The 27,132-nt window shown below is 34.8% G+C and overlaps 1 protein-coding gene across 1 annotated transcript in view; it reads left to right on the forward strand.

The window, feature by feature from the left end:
- Positions 1-27,132, forward strand: part of ROCK2 (Rho associated coiled-coil containing protein kinase 2) — a 137,284-nt gene that overhangs the window by 31,290 nt on the left and 78,862 nt on the right. Inside the window, exons 2-3 of the mRNA XM_067703687.1 lie at positions 22,203-22,284; positions 23,514-23,614. Coding sequence (XP_067559788.1) covers positions 22,203-22,284; positions 23,514-23,614 — 183 coding nt within the window. The remainder of the gene's footprint in view (positions 1-22,202; positions 22,285-23,513; positions 23,615-27,132) is intronic.

The following is a 27,132-nucleotide window of genomic DNA, read 5'->3' on the forward strand; positions in this document are numbered from 1 at the left end:
CATTCTCTTGTTTTAGCCTAGTCTTATTGTTCAGTAATGACATGATAGCAGTCACAGGACAAACACATCACATCCTAGGAGCGTTAAGAGTGCCAAGAATTACTTAAAATACATGATCACATAAAACATTTACTTCTTAAAGAAATTTAATTTTTGTAGTCTGTTATGAAAAAATATCTTTAAAGCCTGGGTGTTCTAGAACTCGATTTACTTGGTATCTCTTAAGTGAAATAAAGGCTGATTGCATACCTGAAAGAGAAATTCCCTGGTGGAAGAGACAGATGCCAGAACTATTGAGAATAAGCCCTTGTTTGTATAACCTTTTAGTTTGCTGAGTCTTTCCTTTTTTGGAGTACAGGAAATTAAAAAGTATGGAAGAATTTGCCATTCCCAGCTGGTCAGATGTTCACTATGCTGTAGAAATTCTTAACGCTACTTTTATTATTTTATAAATCTGGTATAATTTTTCTCTTTAGTAGTTGATGAAGTATGGATGTAAATTTAACAAGGAAAGTTGTTTAAAATTGATAATATTATATATACAAATGTTGTGTAAATGCCATTGCCTCCCTTTCCTCCAGCCTCTGATACTGGATATTATGTAGTTTTGTTTTTTCTTCTTTTGCGTTTACAGTACTTATCTACTTTTCTAACTTTTCGCGTTTGAGTGCTACCAGTTGAGGGTAGTTGTATTGAGTAGTTATTTTTAAGAGAGCTGCCTTAGAATTGTATCCAAATATGCCTCTGCCCAATATGGTAGCCACTAGCCACATGTGGCTTAGTTAATTGAATTAATTAAAATAAGTTCAGTTCCTCAGTTACACTAGCCTTATTTCAAGTGCTCAATGGTCACATGTGGCTAGGGGCTACCATATTGGACAGCACAGAAGTAGAGCACCTGTTGAGTATCTGAAATGCCGATAATCAGATTGTGACCTAGTGCGATTCTTATTACTTTAGATATAGGTCATTTAATAACGTAATTATTGGTTCTGATTTTTAGCAGAGGTTGTTTAGAAAGGTGAGATCATTCATCTCTACATATAAGCCTTCCTACATTTTGATGAAAGTTTTCTCCCTATATTTTGAGGAAGTTTTCAGAAGTCATTATATAGTGTTGCCTAGTTAGCAGATAGGACTTTGTTCTTTGTTAAATGCCTTGCCAGAAAAAAGTTATGGATATCTTTTTAGGTGTTTATTACATTCCTGATTCTAGGAGTAATATGTGGTTATTATAGAAATTTGGAAATGTAAAGAGTAAAAAATAAAAACTTATAACCACCCAGAGATAATTACTCTTATTGTGTTTTGGGTTTTTTTTCCCCTTTGCTATTTTTCTGTTTTGCTAATTAAATCTTAAAATTTTTTAAAAACTGTTGAGAATGTACCTCATTGTCATTTTGTTCTTAACATGGTGGCATAAGGATTTCCCTAGATATTCTTAATTTTTTCTTAAACTTTAAAACAAGCGCACCACAATATTGAATATAATTTGGACATAGTGTTCTGTGTAATGGTGCTTTTGTAACACTGATTACAGGGATATGTCTGTAATTTGAATATAATCATTTTAAGAAAATTTTTACCTTTTATAGTAATTATGTGCTTTAAGTTTTTGTCTTTTAGTAGTGTATAAGCCACTTGAGTTTAAGGACTATGCCTTAATTACCTTAGATCTTATTTGCAATGAGACAGGATATAAATAAAGTTATTTTACTTATATTTGCATTTCCAATTTATAGCATTTGTACATGGCATATAGTTTACTATAATTTTTGATGAATTGAATTAATTTTTGATGAATTAATTTTTGATGAATTGAATTTAGATAATTGGATTATCCATTTTCATAGGTTTTGCCTGTGGATGGGAATATGCATGAAATTTTAATAAAAGAATAATTCAGTTTTTAGGACATATTCCTTGCATTGAAGGACTATAGTCTCATTTGTAATATACTTTTTTCCCCCGTTGTAGCTCTTGGGGATAGTTTTCGGATATGCCATTTAACGAGATGAGTATTTTTTCAAGGACATCCATATTTAAGCATCTTATTTGCCTGGCTTTATCACATGCCGCAATATGGTTTAGCTATTTGAAGAACGTCTTCAGTGGCAAACATGAATCATGGGTGCTGAGACACTGGCCAAATTTAATTATGATATGGCTTTTGTAACTTTTAAAAGTTGATTTCAACAGTGTTCTGATACATGGCAGCATGAAAAGCAAATTTAATAATTGTATAGTTAATATTTTGTTTTCTAAACTTACTGAATTTGATGTCCTGTAAAATGTGGAGGATATGAGACCTTATTTATGGAATATAGCATGTTATATGTTGAAGATTATATTGGTGCCAGCAAATGTAGTCCTAAACCATTCATATGATATTTTAAATGTACTTAACAGTCCTGTGTTTCATTGTATAATAGTGACTAAAAAGCCAGATATGCGAAGTCTGAATCAGTTCCTTTATAGAGCATGTAGACAAAGCATATAGGTCAGTCAAAATTAAAATTGGTTAAAAAAAGAGTAGCAAATCAAAACACATTGTGGTAATGTTTTTAATTGCTATGTTAGACTATGAGGAGAGCATTATTGTTACTCTGAAATGCATATTATTGACTGAATAGTTTTTTCTTATCCATTTAAAAATATACTATGTTTTATTCATTGAGCAATATACTCTTTTCACATTTAAATCTACTTCATTTTTTTTTGCAGGGGGAGAAAAATTAATGTTTTATTTCTGTTTACAATGGTATAATTTGTTGAATTGCTATAAGTTATAAATAGCTTATGAGAAAAGAGAAAAAGTGTCCCTTATATCGAGAAAATAAAACATTAAAGAACTAGCAAAGTTTTAAACAAAAAGGTCATAAAAATTTTATAATCATCCTCATCAGTTTATTCTGTCCTATTCATTCTTCTTAATAGCTCTGTAGTATTCCATTGGATGTGTTATAAATTATTTATCCATTACCCCTACTAAAGGACTTTTAAGTCATTTAAATTACTTACATCTAAGTATCAAATGATATTCTTAAAATGCATGTTTATATATTTATGCAGGCTCTAGGAAAAGGCTAGAATTTATTTTTTGTTATTTCCCACATTTCAATTAGTGTTACACATTTTTACAATAAGAACAAAGTATAAGTTTATGATTATAATGAAAAGCTTTCCTTAAAAAGTTGGTTAAATATTTGAGGGAAAAAATGAGGTTGTTTTCTCTCATTATAACGTGCACCAAAATAAATTCCAAATAGACGGGTTGGGGATAAAGGTAAAATATAAAACCATAAACAGCATGAAGCTATATGAAATGCCTATCTGATCTAAGCATAACTGATATGAAAGCAGTCATGAAGACAAAATTGTAGTTTTTATTTGCTGAAAGTGAACACAACTAAAAGAGAAAGTTAAAAGATAACAAACTGGGAAAAACCATATGCCCGAGAAGGTAGATAATGCGATAATATTCTTAATATAAAGAGCTTGTGTAAATTCACCATACAGCCTCAGATATCAATAGAAAAATGTTTTAAAGGTTTTAGGCAATTCACTAAAGGGCATAGTTGTATCTAATCTGCCTATTGAATTCTTAATTTCATCTGTTTTGTTTGTTTGTTTGTTTTTTTGCGGTATGCGGGCCTCTCACTGCTGCGGCCTCTCCCGTTGCGGAGCACAGGCTCCGGACGCGCAGGCTCAGCGGCCATGGCTCACGGGCACAGACGCTCCACGGCATGTGGGATCCTCCTGGACCGGGGCACGAACCCGTGTCCCCTGCATCGGCAGGCGGACTCTCAACCCCTGCGCCACCAGGGAAGCCGTCATCTGTTTTTAAGTTTTAGAACTTTCATTTGATTATTTAATAAAATTTCAGGTTCTCTGCTGAAATTCTCCATCTTATTATCATGAACATATTAGTAGTGGTGATTTTGAAGTTTGTTAAATTTCTGGATCTTTTGTGGGTCTGATTTTAAGAAAAATTTTTTCTAGGTTTTAATGATAGTTTTATGTCTGGTGTGATTCCTAATGCTTGACTGACTGCTGGACATTGTATATGAACATCTGCTTAGATGATTTAGGCTCACCGCCTTGTGCCTCCTTCCCTCCTTTCCAATTTTAGTCTCAGTGGTAGGATTGGCTTGCAGCATTAAGTCGGTAGTTGGTGGAGGTAGAAATCTTCCTGTTACATTGTCCATGAATTACGTGTTTCTTTCTCTTTTTTATTTTATTTTTAAAAATTAATTAATTTATTTATGGCTGTGTTGGGTCTTCGTTTCTGTGCAAGGGCTTTCTCTAGTTGTGGCAAGCGGGGGCCACTCTTCTTTGCATGCACAGGCTCAGTAATTGTGGCTCACTGGCCCAGTTGCTCCGCGGCATGTGGGATCTTCCCAGACCAGGGCTCGAACCTGTGTCCCCTGCATTGGCAGGCAGATTCTCAACCACTGCGCCACCAGGGAAGCCCACGTGTTTCTTTTTTAAGAGTCTCAGTTCAGTATACCAGATATTGGAATTTTAGGGGGTTGATATGTAGTAGTTATTCTTAGGCTGAATTCAGAGCCAGTTGAGAGAGGAGTAAATTAGGGAACTAAATGTATTATTGGTAAAATCTAGGATATAGGTTCAGATTTGGGACAGATTAGATTCATTGTCCTGAATAGATTTGGACTCTTCCAACAGATAGATCTCTCTCACAGAGGCAGAGTCTTCCTTGCTGTGTTTATCACAAAAATGAGGATAGATGAGAATTAGTGTGTATCATTTATATGGGTCAAGATTCTAGTAAATTAAGTAATTTAGTGTAACTTAAAATAATTGTCAATAGCAGTTGTGCTCACTGTGTCTCTTATATACAACCTATGATTCTTGCATCATATATTTTTATAAATTTGGCTATAAAGCATGGATTTATAGTAAGTTGTAATGTTGAACATGCTGAAATATAAAACATTGTTTTGTGTTCTCAAGAATAATTACAAAATGGAATATTTTATGGTATTCATGCTCTCAGTATGATGACCTTTATATAAATCTGGTTATTTGCCTTTTATATTGAGAACTTATCTAGGATTCAGAGACTTTTGAGCCCTCAGAATTCTGTCAGTGTTACATATACTACAATAATGTTGGCAGTTATGAAGTCTGAAGTCTGAACCATATGAGTAAGTACAGGAATCTCCCACTTACAATTTGCTTGACTTTTGATCCCAACTCTAACTTTAACCTTTAAAAAAAAATTTTTTTTTTATTGTAAGTAAGACTTTACAGTAATGGCCAAACTCATATTTAGGATTTCCTGAGGGTTGCAGTCAGTGGTAACACAGGTAACGCAAATATAGTTACACTACAATAAAAAATTCCCCAGATTTTGGGATCAGATTACCATAATGTGGACTAAGTTAGAAGGAGAAGTAAAACATGGCAATACTTGTTACAGGGAAATTTACCAGGAAAAGAAAGTATCTTCAGGCCATCTTAGTTTGACTTTTATTGTACTTAATTAGTTCAGCCCATTCATAAAACCCCTCAAAAAATGTTGACACAGCTTTTATATTAAATGATTGGTTTCACACTTAGGAATGTTAAACTACCTTTTTGTGTTTTATGTTCTTTTATTTTTTGTTGTTACTACTTTTTGGCAGTTGTTGAGGAGAGTGATTGAAATAAGGTTTCTGGGAATAGAACCCTAATTTGTAATACTATTTCTATTTGAAATTAGAATTGGATTTATACATTTGGATTTCATTTACTGTTAGTTTGTAAGATGGATGGGGGTCATGTGTGTAGTTAATTAATGATTATCAAACCATGTTTATTAATACATATATATGTACATGCGCACATACATACAGTTTTGTGTGTATGTGTTTCATTTTTAGAAGTACTGGGTTAGATTCAGATATGTTTGTATTAAGATATTATTGCCTGTCATTTTGGTGACAATTATTCAAGAAAGGAAGATCAGCTGTATTACCTAGTGCCATAGGAGAAAATAGCATTTATAAAGTGAGATGCTACTGATTTGACCACTTTAAATTATATGTAGAAACTGTTAGATCATTTTGCAGATTTTTGGACTTATACTTTTTTCTTAAATACAAACAATTCAGTATATTTTATTATACTGTAAACTACTTGAGATCATTGTGGTTAGCTTAATTATAGTCTTGGTATCAATAGTTTTTCAAGGAAATATGGCAATAAAATATCAGAGACCTCTACTTACTTACATCTTGTGGTTCACACCATTGACTTAATATGAATATGAGTTTACCATCATTCTTTTTCCCAAGAGAAAACTTGATTTCTCTATGTATCTGTATTTTTCAATCAAGTCTGATACAGCTAACTCTTGTCTGTCAGCATTTGGATTGTTTATACTGTATGTTGTACATGCTGTTAGTAGATATTTTCTTGCTGTATTAGCTGACTGCAATACTACAGCTTTGTTTCTGATGGAAATAAGTTTGCTCACTAAGCTCTTTAGAGCAGGGACATTATCTCATTCATCTGTGCTATAGACATATTTGGCAAAACGATATCCCAGAACTATCAAATTTAACAGTAGAGTTCTTTTTACCTGTTTTAGTATTCCTTTGCTATGATTGTGAAAGGGAACTTATTTTGTAATTGTATCTTAAGTCCTTTGTGTTCCAAGGACTTTGTGTACTTTCAGTCATTTACTAAATATTTATTTGCAACTACCACGTGCCAAGTCCTGGTTTAGGCCTGGATTAGGCCCTGGGAACGTAACTGTACAAAATAGACAGAAATTCCCTGCCATCAGTTTAGATTTTAATGGGCAGCCAGATAATAATAAATAGTTAAGATAATTGTATGTAAGATAGTGATTTATGGTAAAGAGAAAAGAGTAAAACAAGGAGGAAGATATGACTATATAGGGTGTTGATAGTTTAGAAGGTGCCTTTTAAGTAAAAACCTGGTGGAAGTAGGAGAGCTGGGCATGCAGAAACGTGGATGTGAGCATTCCAGGCAGAAGGAAATAGCAGATCCAAAGGCCATGAGTCAAGAACATGCCTTGGTGTGGTTTTTTAAAAAAACACTTTTAATTTGGTAACAGTTTCAAACTACAGCAAAGTTAAAAAACACTTCTGTATACACTTTGCTAGAGACCTCATTCAAATTTTGTTAATTGCCCAAATAATGTCCTTGAGACAAAAAGGATCTGATCCAGGACCATGAATTGCATCCAGCTCTCTTTAATCTCCTTCAATTTGGAACAGTTCCTCAGTCTCTCTTGATTTTCATTTGTTCACATACTGAAGATTACAAGCCACTCATTTTGTAGACTGTCTTGCAATTTGGGTGGTCTAATGTTTCCTGATGACTAGACTCAAGATATGTATTTCTGGCTGCAGTTTCACAGAAGTTATGTTGTTTTCTTCTTAATGAATCCTTTTTGGTGGCTTGCAGTTTATCCTATTAGGTAGTGTTAACTTTAGATCACTTGATTAAAGATGATGTCTGTCAAGTTTCTAGTGCCCCCCACCCACCCCCATAATTAATAAGTATTTTGGGGGGAGATACTTTGAGACTATGTAAATCATGTTTCTATTCCCACTTCAATCCACTAGTTTTAGCATCCACTGATGTTTTTCACCTAAATTAATTTTTACCATGGTGGTTGCCAAAGCGTGATATTCTGATTCAAGTATTCCTTCGACTTTTATTAGTTGGCATTTTACTGTAAGAAAGAAAATTAATTAATATCTTTTTAACTTAAAAAAAATTTTTTTTGGCTGTAGCACACAGCATGTGGGATCTTAGTTCCCTGACCAGAGATCGAACCCGTACCCCCTGCTGCGGAAGTGCAAAGTCCCAACCACTGGATGGCCAGGGAATTCCCTTTACTTTTTTAAAAAACTTGTATCTTGAAGTAATTATAAATTCACAGGAAGTTGCAAAAATAGTCCAGAATGGTCCTGTGTATGCTTCACCTAATTTCCTCCAATGTTTATATCTTACTTAACTGTAGTACATTAACAAAATGAGGATATTGACATTGATACAATGCATATGTATAGTTCTATTCAGTTTTATCATCTCTGCACCTCCTTACTTTTGGCACAAGGTCATCTTAAAATTTTCCTGTTCTAGTTCTGGAATCAGCTATTTCTCCAGGGAGCCCTAATTTTTTTTTTTAGTGGAGAAGAGTATTTCAAAACCATGGTCTGGGTGGCAGGTAAGCTCATGGCTGTTGAACTGTCCCTGCACTCAGACCCTTGCAGTGGACAGGCCAAGGAAACATGGGGGTGTCTATGTGTACACCCATATAGATATCTACATATTTTTATATGCTTTTATATATTGGAAATCACAAATTTACACCAATACCTCCAATTCTAGCCCAACACCCTGTATTCATTCTAGCTCTTTTCCCCCCCCCACATTTGTACCTGTTCTCCCAAAATTAAGAGCTGGTTCCTATTATCATATAGTTACTAATTTGCTCAGTTCTTTTGTATGCAGCCAGCTCACCATCCCACAGAACTGTGATGTTGCTCAGATGTGCCATCTTGTGAAGGCCCTGGCAGCTGCCGAACTACCTTTCTACTCTGTTCCACTTATTCCTTGTGTAGGGCCCCTGTTGTGATTTTAAAAACCTTTAGAAGGGGCTTCCCTGGTGGCGCAGTGGTTGAGAGTCCGCCTGCCGATGCAGGGGACACGGGTTCGTGCCCCGGTCCGGGAAGATCCCACATGCCGCGGAGCGGCTATAGGCCCGTGAGCCATGGCCACTGTGCCTGCGCGTCCGGAGCCTGTGCTCCGCAACGGGAAAGGCGGCAACAGTGAGACGCCCGCGTACTGCCAAAAAAACAAAAAACAATAAAACCTTTAGAAGGCCAGTGTGGCTGGAGTAGAATGAGTGAGAATGAAACTAATAGGGGATGAGGCTTGAGAGTTAACCAATTAAGTGGGTGAAGTACGATCGTGAAGAGCCTCATAGGTCATAGCAGAGAATCTGCGCTTTACTCCCAATGAAATGGAAGGCGTTGGAGGTTTTGAGTAGAGGAGTGATGGGATCGTCTCTGTGTTCCTTGAAAATAATCTGAAGGAGAAAGGAAGGGCAAAGCTGGAAGCAGGGAGACCTGGTAAGTAGGCTTTTGCAATAATTCATAGGGTGGTGTCTTGAACTAGTGTGATGGTAGTAGGGGTCGTGAAAACTGGTGGAATTCTGAATTCATTTTGAAGGCAATGCTGGCAGGATTTGTAGGTGTTTGGACTTAGGCTCTTGAAAGAAAGAAGTCAAGCGTAAAATGTGGATTGAGAAATGATAATTAGATTCAAAATGTGGAGGTCATTGATAAGCTTGAGAAAAACTTTTTAGATAGGGTGGTGGCGGTGGTGGTGGTGGTTGGGGGGGATTGATTGGAGTGAGTTTTAAAGAGAATAGGAAGAGAAAGGATGGGGGTGATGGCATAGATTTCTCTTTCAGGGAATTTCTCTATAAAGGCAAAGGGAGAAATAGAATGATAACTGTATGGGAAATCGAGTCAAGAGATTTTATTTTCTTAAGAGAGGAAGAAATAACAATATGCCAGTGGCAGTAATCAAATAGAGAATAAAAGATGAAGAGATGATAGGTTGGCTGTGGTGGGGGCAGAGGGGAGTAGTTACAGTGTTGTCTGTTAGTAGGCAGGAGGGGATGGGAGATGTAGTGTATAGGTGAGGGGTCGGCTGTAACTACGAATATAATGTAATGTAATGTGATTAATATATAATATAATGACAGAAAAGAAAGAATATATGGGTATAAATGCAGAAATATGAACAGATTTGGTGATGAGAGCTTGTGTAAATTCTCAGTGATGTAAGAAGCCAAGACCTTAGCTGAGAATGAGGTTGGGAGAGGAGATTTTTGAGGTTTGAGAAGAGAGGAGAAAGTGTGAAATCATGCAGGAGAGTGGGAGAGAGAATGGACCAGGGAGATAGTCTAGGATTGTCAGTCAGCAGAGGGCCACTTGAGCATGGTTGTGTGTTTTTTAAGTCACATTTAGTTCTGGAGGCGCAAGCAAGTACTGAGTAGAGAGAGTTGCATTTAACTGGTGATGTAGTTCTTCCAGGAGAGTATGATTAAGAGGAGCACGAGGGTAAGCACAGGGCAATGATTATGATGATTGACTGGAATACGAATTATGTAAGGAGTAAACATAAGAGTTGAGAGGATGAAGGACAGTGGAAAATGATAGGATCTGGATTGAAGGTCCCTTTTTCGTCAAAAGATTGTTGAAGTATTAGAGTGAGCTAGAAAGATAGGAGGTGGTGGTCAATGAGTAGGATGTTTAAAATTGAGATTATGAGGTGTTACAATTATTGGTAATGATAAGGTTAAGGAGACCACACAAGTGGATTGTCCAGAGTATTAGGATATCTAGGAGTATAATGACATCACCAAGAATTATGACAGGATTAGTGTTAGAGAGTGTGTCAGTTAGCAAGGAACTAAAATCTTCAGAGACTGAGGGTTAGTGACAGTGGGTGGCGGGTGCATAAGAAGGGGCGTGGTGGGTGGCTGATGATGTGTTTCAAAGCTCACAGTTTGCAGAAAGAGGAAGAAGAGTGATCTAAGATTGACCACTAGAAGCAAAGAGAACATTTACCCCACCTGCAAGATCTACCATTTGAGAGGGTTGTAATATAAGGTAGGTAGTGTCATCAAGGGAAAAAGTAAGGAAATCTGTTTCCGCTTGAGCAGGAAGGTGAAAGGAATGGTCATAAAGAAGTTCAAGATAATAATTGAATTGTGAATAATGCTAACATAAATACCTACTTTCTTGCTTTACTAAGTGTAACTTATTTAATCTTAGATAATTGTATCACCAGTGTTTGAGGGCAGACTCTTATCTGTGTAAGGTTTCATGACAGAACCATTAGAGGAATCAAATTGAATGTGAAGAATTCTGTACTTAAGGAATTTACAGCTAATAGATGTGATAAGCACTGTGTAGCAATAACTGTTGTAAGTAGAAAGTGACATGTTCATTGAAGAACATGTAATATGTCGGAGTTCAAAAGATGGGAAATTTTTATCCTGGCATATCAAGGAAGGTTTCATGGAAATAAACTGCATTTGAGCTGGTCTTGAAGCAGAGATAAGATCTGGCAAGTAGAGATGATCATGAAGAATATTTTCTTATGCTTAGCACTCAGTCATGGTACATGGTTGCCCCTTGACAAATGGTTAGTAAGTGTTGAATGTTCTGTGGTGAAAGGCTGATATAAGCAAAGTTATGAGGGTAGAAAGATCAGTGTGAAAGGTTAAAGTTTTGTTGGTCTAGGCAGTGCTCTTAAATAGAGATATAATGTGAGTCAAATATAAAATTAAAAATTTTCTGGTAGTCATATTTAAAAAAATAGAAAGGTGGGCTTCCCTGGTGGCGCAGTGGTTGAGAGTCCGCCTGCCGATGCAGGGGACACGGGTTCGAGCCCCGGTCCGGGAAGGTCCTACATGCCGCGGAGCGGCTGGGCCCGTGAGCCATGGCCGCTGAGCCTGCGCATCCGGAGCCTGTGCTCCGCAACAGGAGAGGCCACAACAGTGAGAGGCCCGCGTACCGCCAAAAAAAAAAAAAAAAATAGAAAGGTGAAATTAATTTTAATAATGTATTTAACCCATATAACCCAAATATTATTTTAACATGTAAAAAATATTTAAAAATATTAATTAGATATTTTACATTCTTATTTTGGTACTAAGTCTTTGAAATCTAGTGTGTATTTTATAGTTACAGCATATCTCAGTTTGGGCTATCGCATTTCAAGTGCTCAATGGCCACCCCGTAGCCAGTGGCTTCTGTATTGGACAGTACAGATCTAGAACAAATATGAGTGAAGAATAGTAGAACAATGGGAAGTAAGATTGCAGAAGGTTGGTGGGGCCAGATGGCACAGAATTTTGAATGCTAGTTAAGGGTTTCCTTTTCTAAGCATTTGTAAGCTGTCGAATAATTTTAAGGAGGGCATGAAAGGTACAGATTTAAATTTCAAGAAGATTGACTACTTAATAGTAGGCTGGAGATGGGCTGGAGCAGTGGGTGATTAAAGTCAAGGAAACAAGTTAGTAGGTAATAAATAATCAGAATCTGAGCAAAGCATAATGGGGATTGGAGTGGAGAAGGAAGCACCTGTGAGACCTTAGAGGAAGTATCAGCAGTACAGAGGGAATGACTTGATGTAAAGGACAAAGAAAAGGATTTCTGAATCTGACTTACATAAAATGGCACTGCTTATTAGATATAGAGTAGGTAAGATTTGAATGAGAAAATATGAATTGTTTTGGTTATGTTGATGCCAAGATGCTGGCTGAATATTTATTTACCCAACAGTCTTGGGGCATATATTCGCTACTTTAAATATGAAAAATAAAAATGTTTACCTTTAAGGATAATAAAAAATTCATTACGTTTAAGGAATCTGTGATCTTCAGACTATTACTCTTGTATTACATCAGTAAAAGAGTTTTGAAATATCTTCAAATAGACATGTCTTATTTATAATTTGTGTACATCTATTAAAATACTGTGTATGTTATAAAATACACATGAAACAGGAGTTCAAAAGTATAAGCTAAATCTATAAACATATTTTTTAGATATTTATGACACCAGAAAAACTTTTCTCATTAAATTAAATATGCTTAATTGCTTTTAAAAGTTTTGGCTTCATGTTGTACAGTGAACTGAAGATCGGGTTTGAAGTTCAGTTTATTTTGCTACTGCGTTTTAAGGACTATCAGGATTTTTTTTTTTTTAATTTCACAAAGATACATGGATACAAGTGGAAGAAGCACAGTATATCAGTGGCTGCAGTTATTAATCACAATACTCATTTTTCAGTTCCGTCCACTAGCTATACAACTTTTTTGTGTGGTTGTTGAAATTCGGTTAGTAAATTGCTGTTTTCTCTGATGAGTACAGTTCTTGAAAGCAAATCAGAAATAATTTATTTTTATATTTTAACATATGGCTGAACATCTTTAACTGGGTCAGAAAATTATGTTTTCTAATTTTAAAAACATGGATGTGAAAGTTAAAAAACAATTTTGATAGGCCAAGCATCTTATTATCTGCAAAATTCACATATGGATGGAAACATTTCCAGACACACCCTTTTTCAAAAATATTCCTTCCATAGCAAGAATTTCTTCTAAAAAGGAAGTTTTTCTTTTGTCATTTGTTGTTAACATATTACCTTTACTGAGACAAAATCTGTTAATTTTTTCCCCCAAATGTCTGCCAGCATACTATTAGTAAGTACTCGTTATCATAGGCAAGATCAGATTTGGAACACTTGCCTTTTTATAGAATAGAAGAAAAATGGTAATTCATCTCTAAGTTCAATAGCTTTTTAAAGTTCATTGTGACAAGATAGCTAGAAAACTTTTATGTGAAATTAAAATTTTTTATGGTCGTTCTTCATCTCACTACAAAGAATTGAAAAGTTCTGTCAACTTTAAAAATCTTATTTTTATAAATTTTACAGTGTTGATGCCGTTATAGCACTTTGTGCTCTTACGGATTTAATTTCTTAGTTCTAAAAGCTGTTCACTGAATGAATTGCATGTTATATACTATATGTAATGTAGTTCTAGAGGCAGTTTTGTATTTCAGCTAAAGTATCAGCTCTCTCAGTGGTTACTGTTACAGAGGTTTTTCCTTCAAATTTAGTTTTATTAAAGAAGTAATTTACTATTGAGAATACAGTATATTTTCTTCATTACAACAGTATCCAACCATATTTTAACTGATCAGGTTAGAAGAAGTGTGTACTTTCTTCCAATTGTGTAGTAAACCTCTTTTATGGAGTAATTTATTTTGTTGCTTATTACATCAACTTTTTCAATTTTTTTTGTGTGTGCGTTCCAAAGATACTTGGTCTCAAGAAAATGTATTTTAGTTTTTTACCATATTGTTTTTCATACATTTCAGCCATTAGAAAAATCCAGTGTTTCCCAATGATGTCTGAATTAAAAACAAAAAAATAAAAAAAAGAAACCTTTTTCTGATGTTAAAGAAACTAACAAGTTTTATTTTTTTATTTTAATAAAAAATAAAAATAATTTAAAAAAGAAACAAAACTAAAACACAAGGCTTTCAAACATTTATCATTAAGCTCAATGAAAATTTGTAAAATTCTGGGTAGCACACAGGCATTAAATATTATGCAAATAATTATAGAGATATTTTTCATGTTCCTGTTGTTTAGGTTTTAAATTGTGATGGCTTCAGTCATTAACATGAAATATGAATTTCTGAAAAGCTTTGTGTTCTGCAAAAATCATGCACCATAAATAACACGGCTTATGAGAATAATAGAGTAGGAACAGACTGTGCAAAACCTATACAAATTTTAACCATAACGCTAACAAAAACAATAATTCAAATAAAAATAGCAACAAAGTTAAATCTCTGTTGACATTTGTACCCAGCATCACAGACATTTGAATATCAGTAGCCTTAAACCCTGAGGCTTGAGCTTTTTTCTTTGAGATTTAGGCCTATGAAGGCCTTTATTTCTGTAGCCTTCTTTATCAGGTTTTTGTTTGTTTTTAACAAAGGAAAAATATCTTCTCAGCTTTTTCAACTGCACTTGTAACCTTACTAGATAGCTTAACGTCATGAACAGTGTAGGGGATTTTGAAGCTACTATTTGTACTTTAGTAAGGCATTTCTGCGTGATTTTTGGCTTTTTTCTTAATGTCATTCTATATTGCTAAGGCTTTCTCTTTAACTTGAGAAAGTTTGCCCATCATTTAAAAACATTAACAAGCTGGAAAAAATCACATATTTTACTTAATATTCAAATTATTCCCTTACTTGCCAGTTACATATGGGATAATTTGTGTTACAGAAATTCAGATTATAGCAGTACATCATTAATGATTTTGGATGTAATTCCATATTTCAAATAGGCTTTAATTTTGGGGGGCGGTGATGTGATTAGCTTGCCATTGTTTTTAGCCTCATAGTTTGGGCAATAAGAGCTTATATAAGGAGTAGGTTAAGAGTTAACACTGCTCTTTTGTTTGTTTGTACTAATTGCATTTTGGTATTATCTTAAATCTGTGATTATATACATTACATTCACTTTAAAAATAGCTTTATTGAGGTGTAATTGACATAAAATAAATTGTACATAATGAAATTGTACAGTTTGGTAAGCCTTGGCATATGTCTGCACCCCAAAATGGAATGCTTTTCAATCTGCTTGGTAATCTTTCTACTAGTAAATTTTTAAAAATCTGGGTACATGTCAGCTGTAGTATGTCACAATTCAATGAAAGGTAACAAGAGTGAGATGTTGCTGAAAACCTCTATGTTAAACTTAAAATTTTTTAAGCTTAAATGTGTAAAATTGTAATATTTTCTTCTTGCACCTCAGTGGATCATCTTATACATTCGCATTGAGTACATTTACCCAACTTGGGAGATTTCTGAGGTCCGTTGGATATTTGTTGGATACTTGGAAATATGGTACTGAGTACTAGGGTAGAAGTAGATAGAGCTATCAGCCATAGAAGATGGTTGTCAGAATAAAGTTCACATATGTGTTTGTTTCGCTAACTACTCCCTTGGAGTGTAGGAGAAATTATGGCTATTTGTGAGTTCCAGTTAAGGATGATTTTATGTTCAGTGTTTTTAAGTAATTTTCTTTTCAACCAGTGATACTAACGTGTCTCTAAATTGATTGACAAGAAATTGTTCCTACTTGAAGTACAGTTATTGCCAGAAATTGATCAATAAGCAGCGGAATTTTGTATGAAATGATAGTTGGTAATCGGCGTTTAGAAACTTTAGATTTGCCTAAACTACTATTTTTCAAATTGTTTTAGCAATGAGACCTTTTCTCTGCCAAATAAAAATTTATAGACTACCAAAATGTAAAACAGACCAAAATATAGTGCATTAGATTCCCTTACCGAGACTTGCTCACTTCTTTTATTTGTAGGGAAGTGCACATACAGTGGACAAAAGAGAGATGGGACAGATATTGAATCTAAAAGGTTTTAAAAGTTTTTCTAATTTTTAGAAGTGTTACTAAAAAAAAAAAATTCCCTCAGATGTGTAGAAGAAATACTGCTTCCTGGGTAAGGAGGAGGTACACCTTGCTTCTATAGTTCTACTGAGAAGAATATTTTGCTTTTTCATTAAAAGTAGGTGGGCCAGGGACTTCCCTTGTAGTGCAGTAGTTAAGAATCTGCCTGCCAGTACAGGGGACACAGGTTCGAGCCCTGGTCCGGGAAGATCCCACATGCTGCGGAGCAACTAAGCGCCTGTGCCACAACTACTGAGCCTGCGCTCTAGAGCCCGCGAGCCACAACTACTGAGCTCGTGTGCCACAACTACTGAAGCTTGTGCGCCTAGAACCCATGCTCCGCCACAAGAGAAGCCCCTGCAAAGAGAAGCCCGCACACTGCAACGAAGAGTAGCCCCCGCTCGGCGCAACTAGAGAAAACCCGCACGCAGCAACGAAGACCCAACGCAGTCATAAATAAATAGATAGATAGGTGGACCATTGAGTCTGTACAGCTACATAAGTAGTCAGAGGGAGAAAAGAGCATGTGCTTTAAAAACAACCACCAACAACTATTTTTGTTTTGCCGAAATGTTCTTCACTGTTCCTAGTGGTAGTTGTATGGGTAGCAGAAAGAGCTACTTCTGATTACAAGTTTTGCTTTTGTTATGTACCAAAATGGCTCTGTCCCAAAACACTTTTCCATTTCCTAATACATTCCTTTTCCAGTGGGGGTTTTTACGAGAATTAAATGAGAAAGTGATTCTACTCTGTCTGGCACAAAGTAGGGGCTTAATGAATGTTGATTTCCTAGTGTGATTTGTGGGTATATATTTTTGCCCTTTAATTTTCCTGTGAACTTGGTTTGTAAAGTACTTGGTTGCGCCTTAAGAAGTTCATTGTTTAGATTTGATTAATATTTGCCTGGAAAACTGAGGATATTATGTTTGTGAGTATAATGGATGTGATACTGAAATATTTTCAGTGATTGTTTTTATGTGGGATATAAAATGAAAGAGTTAAATTTCTGTAGTCTTAAAAAATATTAGTGAGAACTGTAGTGACATATCAAATAATAGTGACATGTCTAATAATAGGGAAGGACAGTTTTGTGTTTGAAATTCTGTTAATTCCATCTCAGATTCACTCAGCAGTGCACTCTCCTTTACAATTGCCGGATTGGTTTTAAAAATTACAAGAAACCTATTTTTCTTTACTTGGAAGATGGGATACAGAATTTAAGGTTGTATGACTCCGCATGACCCCTTCCCTCCCAGCTTCAAACACAAATAAGGATTTAAAAGTGTTTGGAGGATAAGTCTCTATAATAGAAAACCTTCATTGAAACTTAGCAAACTTGGGGAATTTTTAACTAATTTTTGTCTCATACTTCCTCTCTGATGAAGTAGACAGTATATTAGATAAGATATGTGAAAATGCCTGAGAATAGTGATGGCATACAGGTTTTTAAATGTTTTACTGTTTATTTGCCCTGTGATGTTTTTATCTTGTCAGTTAATTGATTGTTGTCCAGTACATCCAAAACAGTTTTAATGATGTATAACACACACACACACACACACACACACACACACACACACAGAGAGAGAGAGAGAGAGAGAGAGAGAGAAAAGTATATATACTATATGTATTGATATATAGCATGAAAGGCTTAAGATCAGTGGGAACTGTATTCTTTGTTCAGAGGTTCCCCTTCCTCACAATTCAGAGTTCAGGTTTTAAGCAAGTTTTTGTTATAATATTCCCTTAACTGTTCTAAATATGAATATTACTCTCTTAGACACCTATTACTTCATTAATGTACCACCTATATTGTTTTGTAGAGAGCTTTAAGAGCTGATTTTACTATAGCTATAGGTAAAGATTCATAAAAGCAAACCAGAAAACAATTCTTACGCTTTGTTAAAGTAGCTACTCAAGCTTATGGTGAAGTTAACATATATCACACAAAATATGTGCAATACACTTTCACCCATTACTCTTTAATTTCTTACTTTCCTAGATAACTTTTTTTTTCCTTCAAATATTCTTTTTTGATAGGGGACAGGATAAATTTAGTTTGTCATTAATTTGGTTGACAGATCTTAAACTAATGTACTTACAAAGCTATATTATAAAATAAGCATTAAGTATTTTATTTAACTGATATTGATAAATGATAGCAGATTAGTTAATATTACTTAGATTTTTCTAGGTGAAATAGAAAGTTTACTATAAAAAATAATATGGCGTATACATAAGATTCAGAAGGTTTTCTGCATGCATAGAGGGTGGCTTTAAAATCTATGTTTTATACGCTAGCGATGGATTTGTTTGGCCCCACTGTTTTTACTTTTGTGTTTGTATTTGGAGTTGTAATAACAGAAGGCGAAAATGTAAATATTACAAATTCATTTACATGACACTTCCTGGTCACTTATCTGTACAGCAGATACACAGAAATATGTTTCCTATTTTGTTGTCTTAACTTTAAAATGTGGATATTGTTCAGTATTCTGTTAGAGGAATAACTTTATTAACTTTAATTTCAGTAATAAAGTATAAATGTATCATAAAATTCTGATTCTGTCACTTATAAAATGTATTGGCTGGGGCAGGTTTTTTAACCTCTCTAAACTTCAGTTTCTGTACTTACTAAATGTGAGTATAATAATAGTACCTAGTTTATACATTGTTGTGAGGATTAAAATGTTGATTGGTTGAGCTGTGCTCAGCACATGGTACAAAGTAGTCAAGAAAAGTTCCTATTATTAATAATAAATACTGTATTGACCTGTGTAATTTAGTTATAGTTTTTGGTAGATAGACCGTAAGGTATCACATAACTTATGGTCAAGTTGAATGCTTGGTATTATTTAGGGTCTATGAATGTGAACTCACAGTAACATCTTTTTTTTTTTTAATTTGGCTGCGCAGTGCGGCTTGCGGGATCTCAGTTCCCCGACCAGGGATTGAACCTGCACCCTCATCAGTGAAAGTGCGGAGTCCTAACCACTGGACCGCCAGGGAATTCCCAGTAACATCTTAAAGGAGGTTTTTGTTTTGTTTTTTAAACACGCAGCAATTATAGAAAAACAAGTGCTAAGAAAGTGGTGCACGGTGGTTTGGAAACAACAAATTTATGATCTAAATAGCTTTTATAGAAGCCACTGATGATCTCAAAGTGTCTAACGTCTCAGTCTTGATTTACTTGACTTACCAGTCATATTGATTTTGTGGATCACTCTCTCCCTCTTTGCTACATGCTTCACCTGGCTTCCAAGGTACCACAGCAGTCTCGATTTTCTCCCTCCTTTACTGCTTGCTTCTCAGTCTCCTGTACTCCACAATCTCTTAATAAGTGGTGTATCCCAGGACTCAGTCCTTGGTCCTTTTTTATTTGTCTACACTCACTCCTTTAGTGATCTTATCTAGTTTTATGGCTTTAAATACCACCCATATACTCACAACTCATAACATTATGAAACTTTCAGCTAAAAGATAATTTGCTGCATTTAACAATTGAAATTTCTGGAAGGATGTCTCCATCATTTTGCTTATCACTTTAGACATTCCAGGTTGGTGAAGTCTTTCCAACCTCCTTCCTTTTTTTTCTTTTTCTTTTTTTTCCTTGGTGGGTGCATTTTATTTGGAGATTGAAAAACAGTTAGATATTTAGGAGCAGTTTATAGTGAGAGTAGTTCCTTCTTGGCAACTAAAGTATAAAAGGCTCTGTGTTCAGGAAAAGTTAGGAAAATAGGCCATTCTGTACATACTTTTTTCCACCATGATGATTGTAATGGGAAAAATTGGATGTTGGCTTGTACCTGTTTATTCAGAAAGAGAGTAGGATAAATCACTTTTCTCTCTACTGTCCTCTGATGCTAACTTTTTACGTACAGACAACCCAAGTCAGTTCCAGTATTACAGCTGATTCACATATTTTAAGCCAGTGATACTAGAGATGCGGGAGATCTGGTAACTGGGCAAGTTCTGGGGGCTTAGCTTAAGATTTACTTGAAAGCTGTGTCTGCTCTACCTCTTTATGCAGTTTCATATGAAACTTGGGCAATAAGATTTTTTTTTAGTGTCTTTTTTAGGAGCTGGGATTTTCACTCCAGCTACTGTTTTAAACCCCAGTAATCAGTCTGGTTTTCGCCCATTACCACATTTAGGTTCTTTTAATTCTCAGTTATTGGTCTTATTGCTTTCTGCCCTGAAGTCCAGTAGATCTTTGTGACTGTAGCTCCTACTTTAGCTCCTACATTGCTTAGCATTTTTCTTTCTCGTTCTTGAATATTTTGTGGTGGTGGTGTTTTTTTCCTTTCAGTGGGGCTATGACTTTTAAATGTTCTCCTGTCATCTCTGTGCATTTGAAAGTAGAGAAAGGGACAGATAGTGTTAATTTTCTTCATTGCTTTGAAGTTTTAGTTGTAGGCTTTTCTTTAATATAAGTTTTATTCTTTTAAAAGTTTCTTAGCTTTATTATCACTTTCTATGAAAAGAATCACAGTTGAAATCACAAGACACTGAAAAAAAAAATCTTAACCTCCTAAGGTTTATATGAAACTGCTTAACGAGGATGGTCATAGACATGGGCTTTCATTCAAGTCTTGAGGTAATCCAGCAACTGTAACTCAGTATCAATTTTGTGTACTGAAAATACTAGTATCTTTTAAAAATTGAGAATTTGTTTCTTAAAAATTGGTACTAAATAGAATAAGTTTCAAATGTAAAAATTTATAAACATAGAACCTCAAGTATAAATGTAAATATATAAATATGTATTACCCCTACATTATCTTCTGATGTAAACTATTAGCAAATTAAGGTATTAGTATTATTCAAAAATAAATATTACCAAAATACTTAATGCACAAATGAAATAGTATGTGATCTTTAAGAAATAGTTTTAAAAAACCAAAATAGTATTATTGTTGAGTTGAGCAACTGTTCAAGTGTTCCAACTGCTGAAAAAGCTCTCTGACTCTACACTAGTGGGGTATATTATGGGAAAATATTTATAAACTTTCCAGATTTTTTCCTGTTTATTTAATCTTTGTGTAACTCTATTTCTCTGTGATAACTTTCAGTTCTTCTAGAATTAGTAAATTAAAAACTCAAGTTACCTTTCTAAGTTTTGCATGTAATTTTCCCCACATTTTCTCCCTACCCAGATCCTCAAAAGTTCTCTTTATTACTGTTTTGTTTTCTGTAATCCTCCAGCTTCCTTCTTTCCCCTTCCAAGCTTCCACTGGTGGTTGAGATGAGGGAGATGAGTTAAGTATATTGAACCTCTAAGATTTAGGTAGTATTTTGCTACATCATTTTCTAATAGCAAGACTTGGGCATGCCAAAGTCACTTAATCTCTCTGAACTTTAGTTTATTTTTTAAATGAGAATATGTCCTTCTGCCCTCCTCATTTACTTGGGGATGAAACAATATATGCACTAGTGTTTTAAAAATACTGTTTTCTTCACAAGCATATCCATTAAGTAATTTGTGACTTGGTTTGTTTCTTACTAGTTTTTTTCACTCCCACCAAGTTATATGTATGTACTTTTTCATATTTTGATTATAAATTTAATGCATGCTTGTTGTAGAAAGTCTGGAAAATAACAGAAAACTTACAGAAGAAAATAGAAACCTGAACAGTGCATCATCCTGTTTTCATGTTTTTAGGGGAAATTTAGTTTTGAGCCTGAATTTCCTGAGGGTAAGGATAGTTAGTGTCTCACTTATTTTTAGATTTTCTATTCTTTGTATACACTAGGCACAAAATTAATGCTTGTTGAATGAATGGGAACTAGTCTGGGTGTATTTCTTAAAGTCAAAAGCTTGGTAAAATTTTACTGGACATTGGAAGAGAGAAAAGACATCTGACTAGCAAAAATAATAGTGGATGCATATTCTAAAATGACGTTTTTCTCTTGGCTAAAAGTACAATGGAAAACATGATAGGGTCAACCCTAATATTCTCTGGCAGAAGTTAGGAAACTATTTAAAGCTATTGGATATGGTGCCACTGGGGGCAGTTTCATATCAAAGTGGATTAACATTTACTCAGTGAGAACAAAACAATAAAATTTAAAGGCTTTTTATCTTGAATGCTTGAAAATTGTAACAACTTTCTTTTTTCTCTTTTTATTTTTTTGTTAAACAGGATGGCTTAAATTCCTTGGTCCTTGATTTGGATTTCCCTGCTTTGAGGAAAAACAAAAATATAGATAATTTCTTAAATAGATGTAAGTATGTGTAAATTTCATATTTGATCATATGACTCTACTTTTTTTTTTTTTTTGCGGTACGCGGGCCTCTCACTGTTGTGGCCTCTCCTGCTGCGGAGCACAGGCTTCGGACGCGCAGGCCCAGTGGCCGTAGCTCACGGGCCCAGCCACTCCGCGGCATGTGGGATCTTCCCGGACCGGGGCACGAACCCGTGTCCCCTGCAGCGGCAGGCGGACTCTCAACCACTGCACCACCAGGGAAGCCCTGACTCTACTTTTGATAGAGATTTATGTTTAATTAGTATTATTACAGTCCACAAACTTTTAACTTATTAATTTTTTTTGTTTGCTATTTGATTTATTTAAATACTAATATTCTTTATTTCAAAGCAGAATTGCCAAATCAAAGTATGTAAAGTAGGTAAAGTTCAAGATTTTGATTAAATTAAGATTGCTTAGAATTTCAGGACAGGTCATTTATGGCAGTTCCAAGAGAAGTTTTTAATTAATGTTAACAACTCTAAGACTTAGCTTTACATTATCCAGAAGACTTAATGAGCTTTATGTTTGTATAAATGTAGACATTTCAGTCTAGTTAATGAAAGATAATGTGATAACAGTTATTGCCATAAACGTAGTAACTATTAATATATGCCAGTATTGATGTTGCAATGAAGTTGTAAATGAAGTTGAATTCTGAGAATAAGAAATTCTCAAAATAATTATATACACTTTATGTGAACACAGTATGCTCTTTAATTTGGAATTAATCAGAGACTAGGCTGTTTTCCTAATTAAAAAATCTTATCTATAGTTATCAAATCTACAATATGTGATTACTGTTTTTCAAAGAAGTAATCTACCAATATTGATGATTGAGATTAGCCTTGTGTACTTTCATAGCAGCTTTCTGCAGTGATTCAGAGTGTACTCCAGGATTGCCTGGATCGTCATAGTTTCAGCTGTCATATAACTTGCCAAGCAACAGAGTCAGAAACAGAATAGTTTAACTGCTACTTTTTGGTAGTCATTAATGTGTTTATATGTGTTAAGCCAGAGAGTTTTGTCCTTTGATGTAAAGTGTATGTGTCTTAGAGTTTTAAATAGCAACATTTAAAAATTGACGGACTTAGCTGGAAACTAAGCCCAGTTTCTTGAAATAAAAATTTGTTTACAAATATGGTGATTATTTTAAAAGGTTGCTTATCAATATGGTGATTGATATTATGGTGATCTTTTTACTGTAGATGAGAAAATTGTGAAAAAGATCAGAGGTCTACAGATGAAGGCAGAAGACTATGATGTTGTAAAAGTTATTGGAAGAGGTGCTTTTGGTGAAGTCCAGCTGGTAAGAAAGAATATGTTTTGTTCTTTTTATTATTTCTTTTAATGACATGGTTTTGTGAAACATTATCAGTGGCCCTTGAGTAAATCTAATTTCTGTGTCCAGCCATGCCAGAAAATTAGTTTTATGAGCTTGGTCAAGTCATTCCATCTCTGAGAGCCTTAGTATCTTCATCTATAAAAAGAGATAATTGTGCTATAAATACCAGGTCTTTTCCAGCTCTGAAACACTGGGATTTAGAATAAGGCCAACTTGGCTTCACTCATGATCTGCCTAGCAGTTAATATTCTTCCAGAACTACTGTGTTTTTATTTAGTATGTTCAGATTAATAACCTCTCTGCTTAATTAACTGAGATTTATTTAGATATACGAGAAACCCAACAAAGGCATTTTAATAACTGAAAGTAAATATAAAATTTACCTTTGTAGACCAAAGTGGTAGCACTGGAAATACTTCTAAATGTTTTCAAATATTTCAGATATTTTATTTATATTATTATATGAAGAACTATAATGTAATATTCCTATTTTCATCACCCGAATATGAAACTCTTCTTTTTTTTTTTTCTTCTTATAGTTAAACTATGGAGTCAAATTCTGTTTTTAACTTAATAGTGCTTTATTCATGATGGAGCACCAAGAAAAACTGACTATGTGCCAGCATGGGTTTCTCTAGGAACAAGTCATGACAGACTAACCTTTTGTCTTTTTCTCTTTCATTCCTTCTTTCCTTGATAGGCTTATTGAACTTGTAGATCAGGATAGTGCAATAGGTGTAATATATATCCATAAGATATTTGAAAAAGTTTGACATACTTGAGGATGATATGGAGAAGTGTCAACGAATAAGCATATGGATAGGGAGCTTTATAACTACGTTAGTAGCTGTATTCTAAGGAGCCCGATGAAGGCATGAATGGTTCCTTGGACAGAGATCTCCAAGGTCAGGTTTTAGGATTCTTTCCTCTCCTATTAAACATTTTATTAATGACTTGTATGGAGGCAATGGTGGCATGTTGAATAACTTTGCAAATGAGTTACAACTGAAGTATGAAGATGAGCCAAAACCCAGAAATCATCAAATGGGGAGGTCATTAGCCAGATAGAAGAAGTGAAATTTAACCGGAATAATGACCAGTACTTGGGTGTGAAGAACTCAAGGAATAGATTGCTTAACAGTGATTATGAATTAAAGAACAATTTTCCTAAATGTAAACCAGGCAAAAGTCATTGGTGATGTGGCTACCCAAAATAGTAAAGTTTGGACTGCTGTAATAAATTTCTGAGATAATAGAGATAAGGTTTTCTCTCATTTGAGATGACTGGGCCATACCTGGCATATTTAATCCACTCTAGATGCCCTGTTGCCCTGTTTTAAAAGGGACGAATAATGCTCAGGGACTTGAAATAATGCCATCTGAGGTATGGTTGAAGGAATTGAGATGTTGATTGGGAGTAGATTTGAAGAATGGGCTGCCTTTGAAAGTAATGAGGTTTTGTTTTTGTTTTATTTTTGTTCTTAGTCAGTGAAAGTGCTGAAGCTTCAGCTGGTAGAATGCTCTAGTGGGTAGGGTGGGCGGTTAGATTACATGACTGTTGATATGACAGTTTCTATAAGATAGGGAAATTATAAAGTAGTTGAATCCTAGCTCTGCCATGGTCAGACTCAAAAGATCATGGTGAGTTCAGGCAGATTTCTCAATCTCTCTGAGTTCCAACCTGTAGAATACAGATAATAACAACTATGTTATGGGGGTCGTTATAGGAAACTAAATGAATTAACAAAATAGATAAGCCTGGTTGTAGTGTTCTCTGAGTGTTAACCATTATTATTATTTAGTATTTGATATAGGAGTCATACTACTGTGTGCATGTTTCAAATACAATACATGTATTTGAAACAGGCACATTGTTTCTTCATACTTATTTCATTGTGGTTAGGGAATAAACACTAGAATTTGAAGTTGCATTTTTGGGGGGAAATATGACAGACCTTAACTTGTCATGTTTTTGTGTCAGGGTAGTCATTGTTCTGTGTTAGATTAATTTGATCATTAAAGTTCAATATGTTAAAGGAAGGGAAAACATAGAAACAGAGGCTTTTATTTTTGTTGTTAATTTCCATCCCATATTTCATTTTGGCCACAGGATATGCAGAAACAAAGTCATATGTTTTTAAAAATGAAAAATATTTTAATGTTCCACTAATTTGATGACCTGACCTGAGAGCTTGTACATGTTTGTTTTGGCTTTAGTTCTTGGTTGTTACCTTAGGCAGGGACTCTTAAAAAGAAGAATGAGATTGAAAAGGGAAAAGCCCAAGTGCTTCTCCCATAGCCTTTTGAAGTTGATTCGTATGTGGAAGATAAGTTAGTTAGGCAGATACGTAGGGAATGTTCCATATTTGGCACATCTTTATGATTATTTTTTGTACTCATCTGAAGAAAGTGTTACAGTAGTAGGTGCAAGTGTGTCTTCCCTTGTGAAATGCTTTTTCTGGTCAAGTAAAAATACGTTGTCACAGAGGACCTACCAGTCAATTTCCACGAAGAAAATTCTTATTGTAAAAGTATCTTTGGTATGTCACAGCAACTATACCGCAGTATAAGAGCTAGAGTCCAGACTACCTGCGGTTGAATTTAGACTCTTTTACTGTCTAGCTGTGACTTCAGACAAGTTACTTAATCTCTCTGTGCTTAGTTTCTTATCTGTTAATGAAGATAACAATAGTGTTTATACCTCATGAGATTACTGGAAGAATTAAATGTGACAATATATATAAAGCATTTGGAACAGTTCTTGGAATATATTCAATAATAAGTGTTTAGTAAATGTTAGCAATTAATTGTCAGACATAAAACAGAGCATTTATCTATATCCGTCAATGAAATAGTTAATCAGGATCTGTTATGTTCTAGGAGCTGTGCTAGCCTCTAAAGATACAGTAACATAGCCTCTATCTTGCTGAAAGTGGTAGTTTTGTGGAGGAGATGAACAATTTTACTTTAAACAAGTAAAGTTTTTTCAGATTACAATAAATGCCATGAAGGAAAAGATCTGGGTGCTATGAGAGAGAATAATGGAGGAATGTGCCTTATTCAGACTGGGCAGTTAGGAAAGGTCTTGCTGTGAGAAAGTGACATTTGAGTTAAGTTAAAGGAGTTGGCCACATGAAGAAGTGGGGATGGAGTGGGAGTTAAAATACAGAAGGAACACATGTGAAAATGTCAGAGTCAGGAGAGTGACAAGTCATTTAATTTATTTGGGTGTAGATTTCCTCATCAGAAAAGGCATTTCTCGTGGATTGAAAAGTTCTATAATCCCTGGAGGGCAAAATTTGTTCAGCTTGTTGTCTTTTGTCTTTATTTCCCCTATCTACAGAGGAGATGTACATTTATGTTTTTATATCATGAAAGGTCCACAACAATGGATGGTTTTATCTAATATCCCTCTTGTTTTTGGATTCTACTCTTTTGGAATATTTTATCACATCTCATTTCGATGGAACATAATATGAGTC

Source organism: Pseudorca crassidens, chromosome 14, assembly GCF_039906515.1.
Source record: "Pseudorca crassidens isolate mPseCra1 chromosome 14, mPseCra1.hap1, whole genome shotgun sequence".
NCBI classification, from domain to species: domain Eukaryota; kingdom Metazoa; phylum Chordata; class Mammalia; order Artiodactyla; family Delphinidae; genus Pseudorca; species Pseudorca crassidens.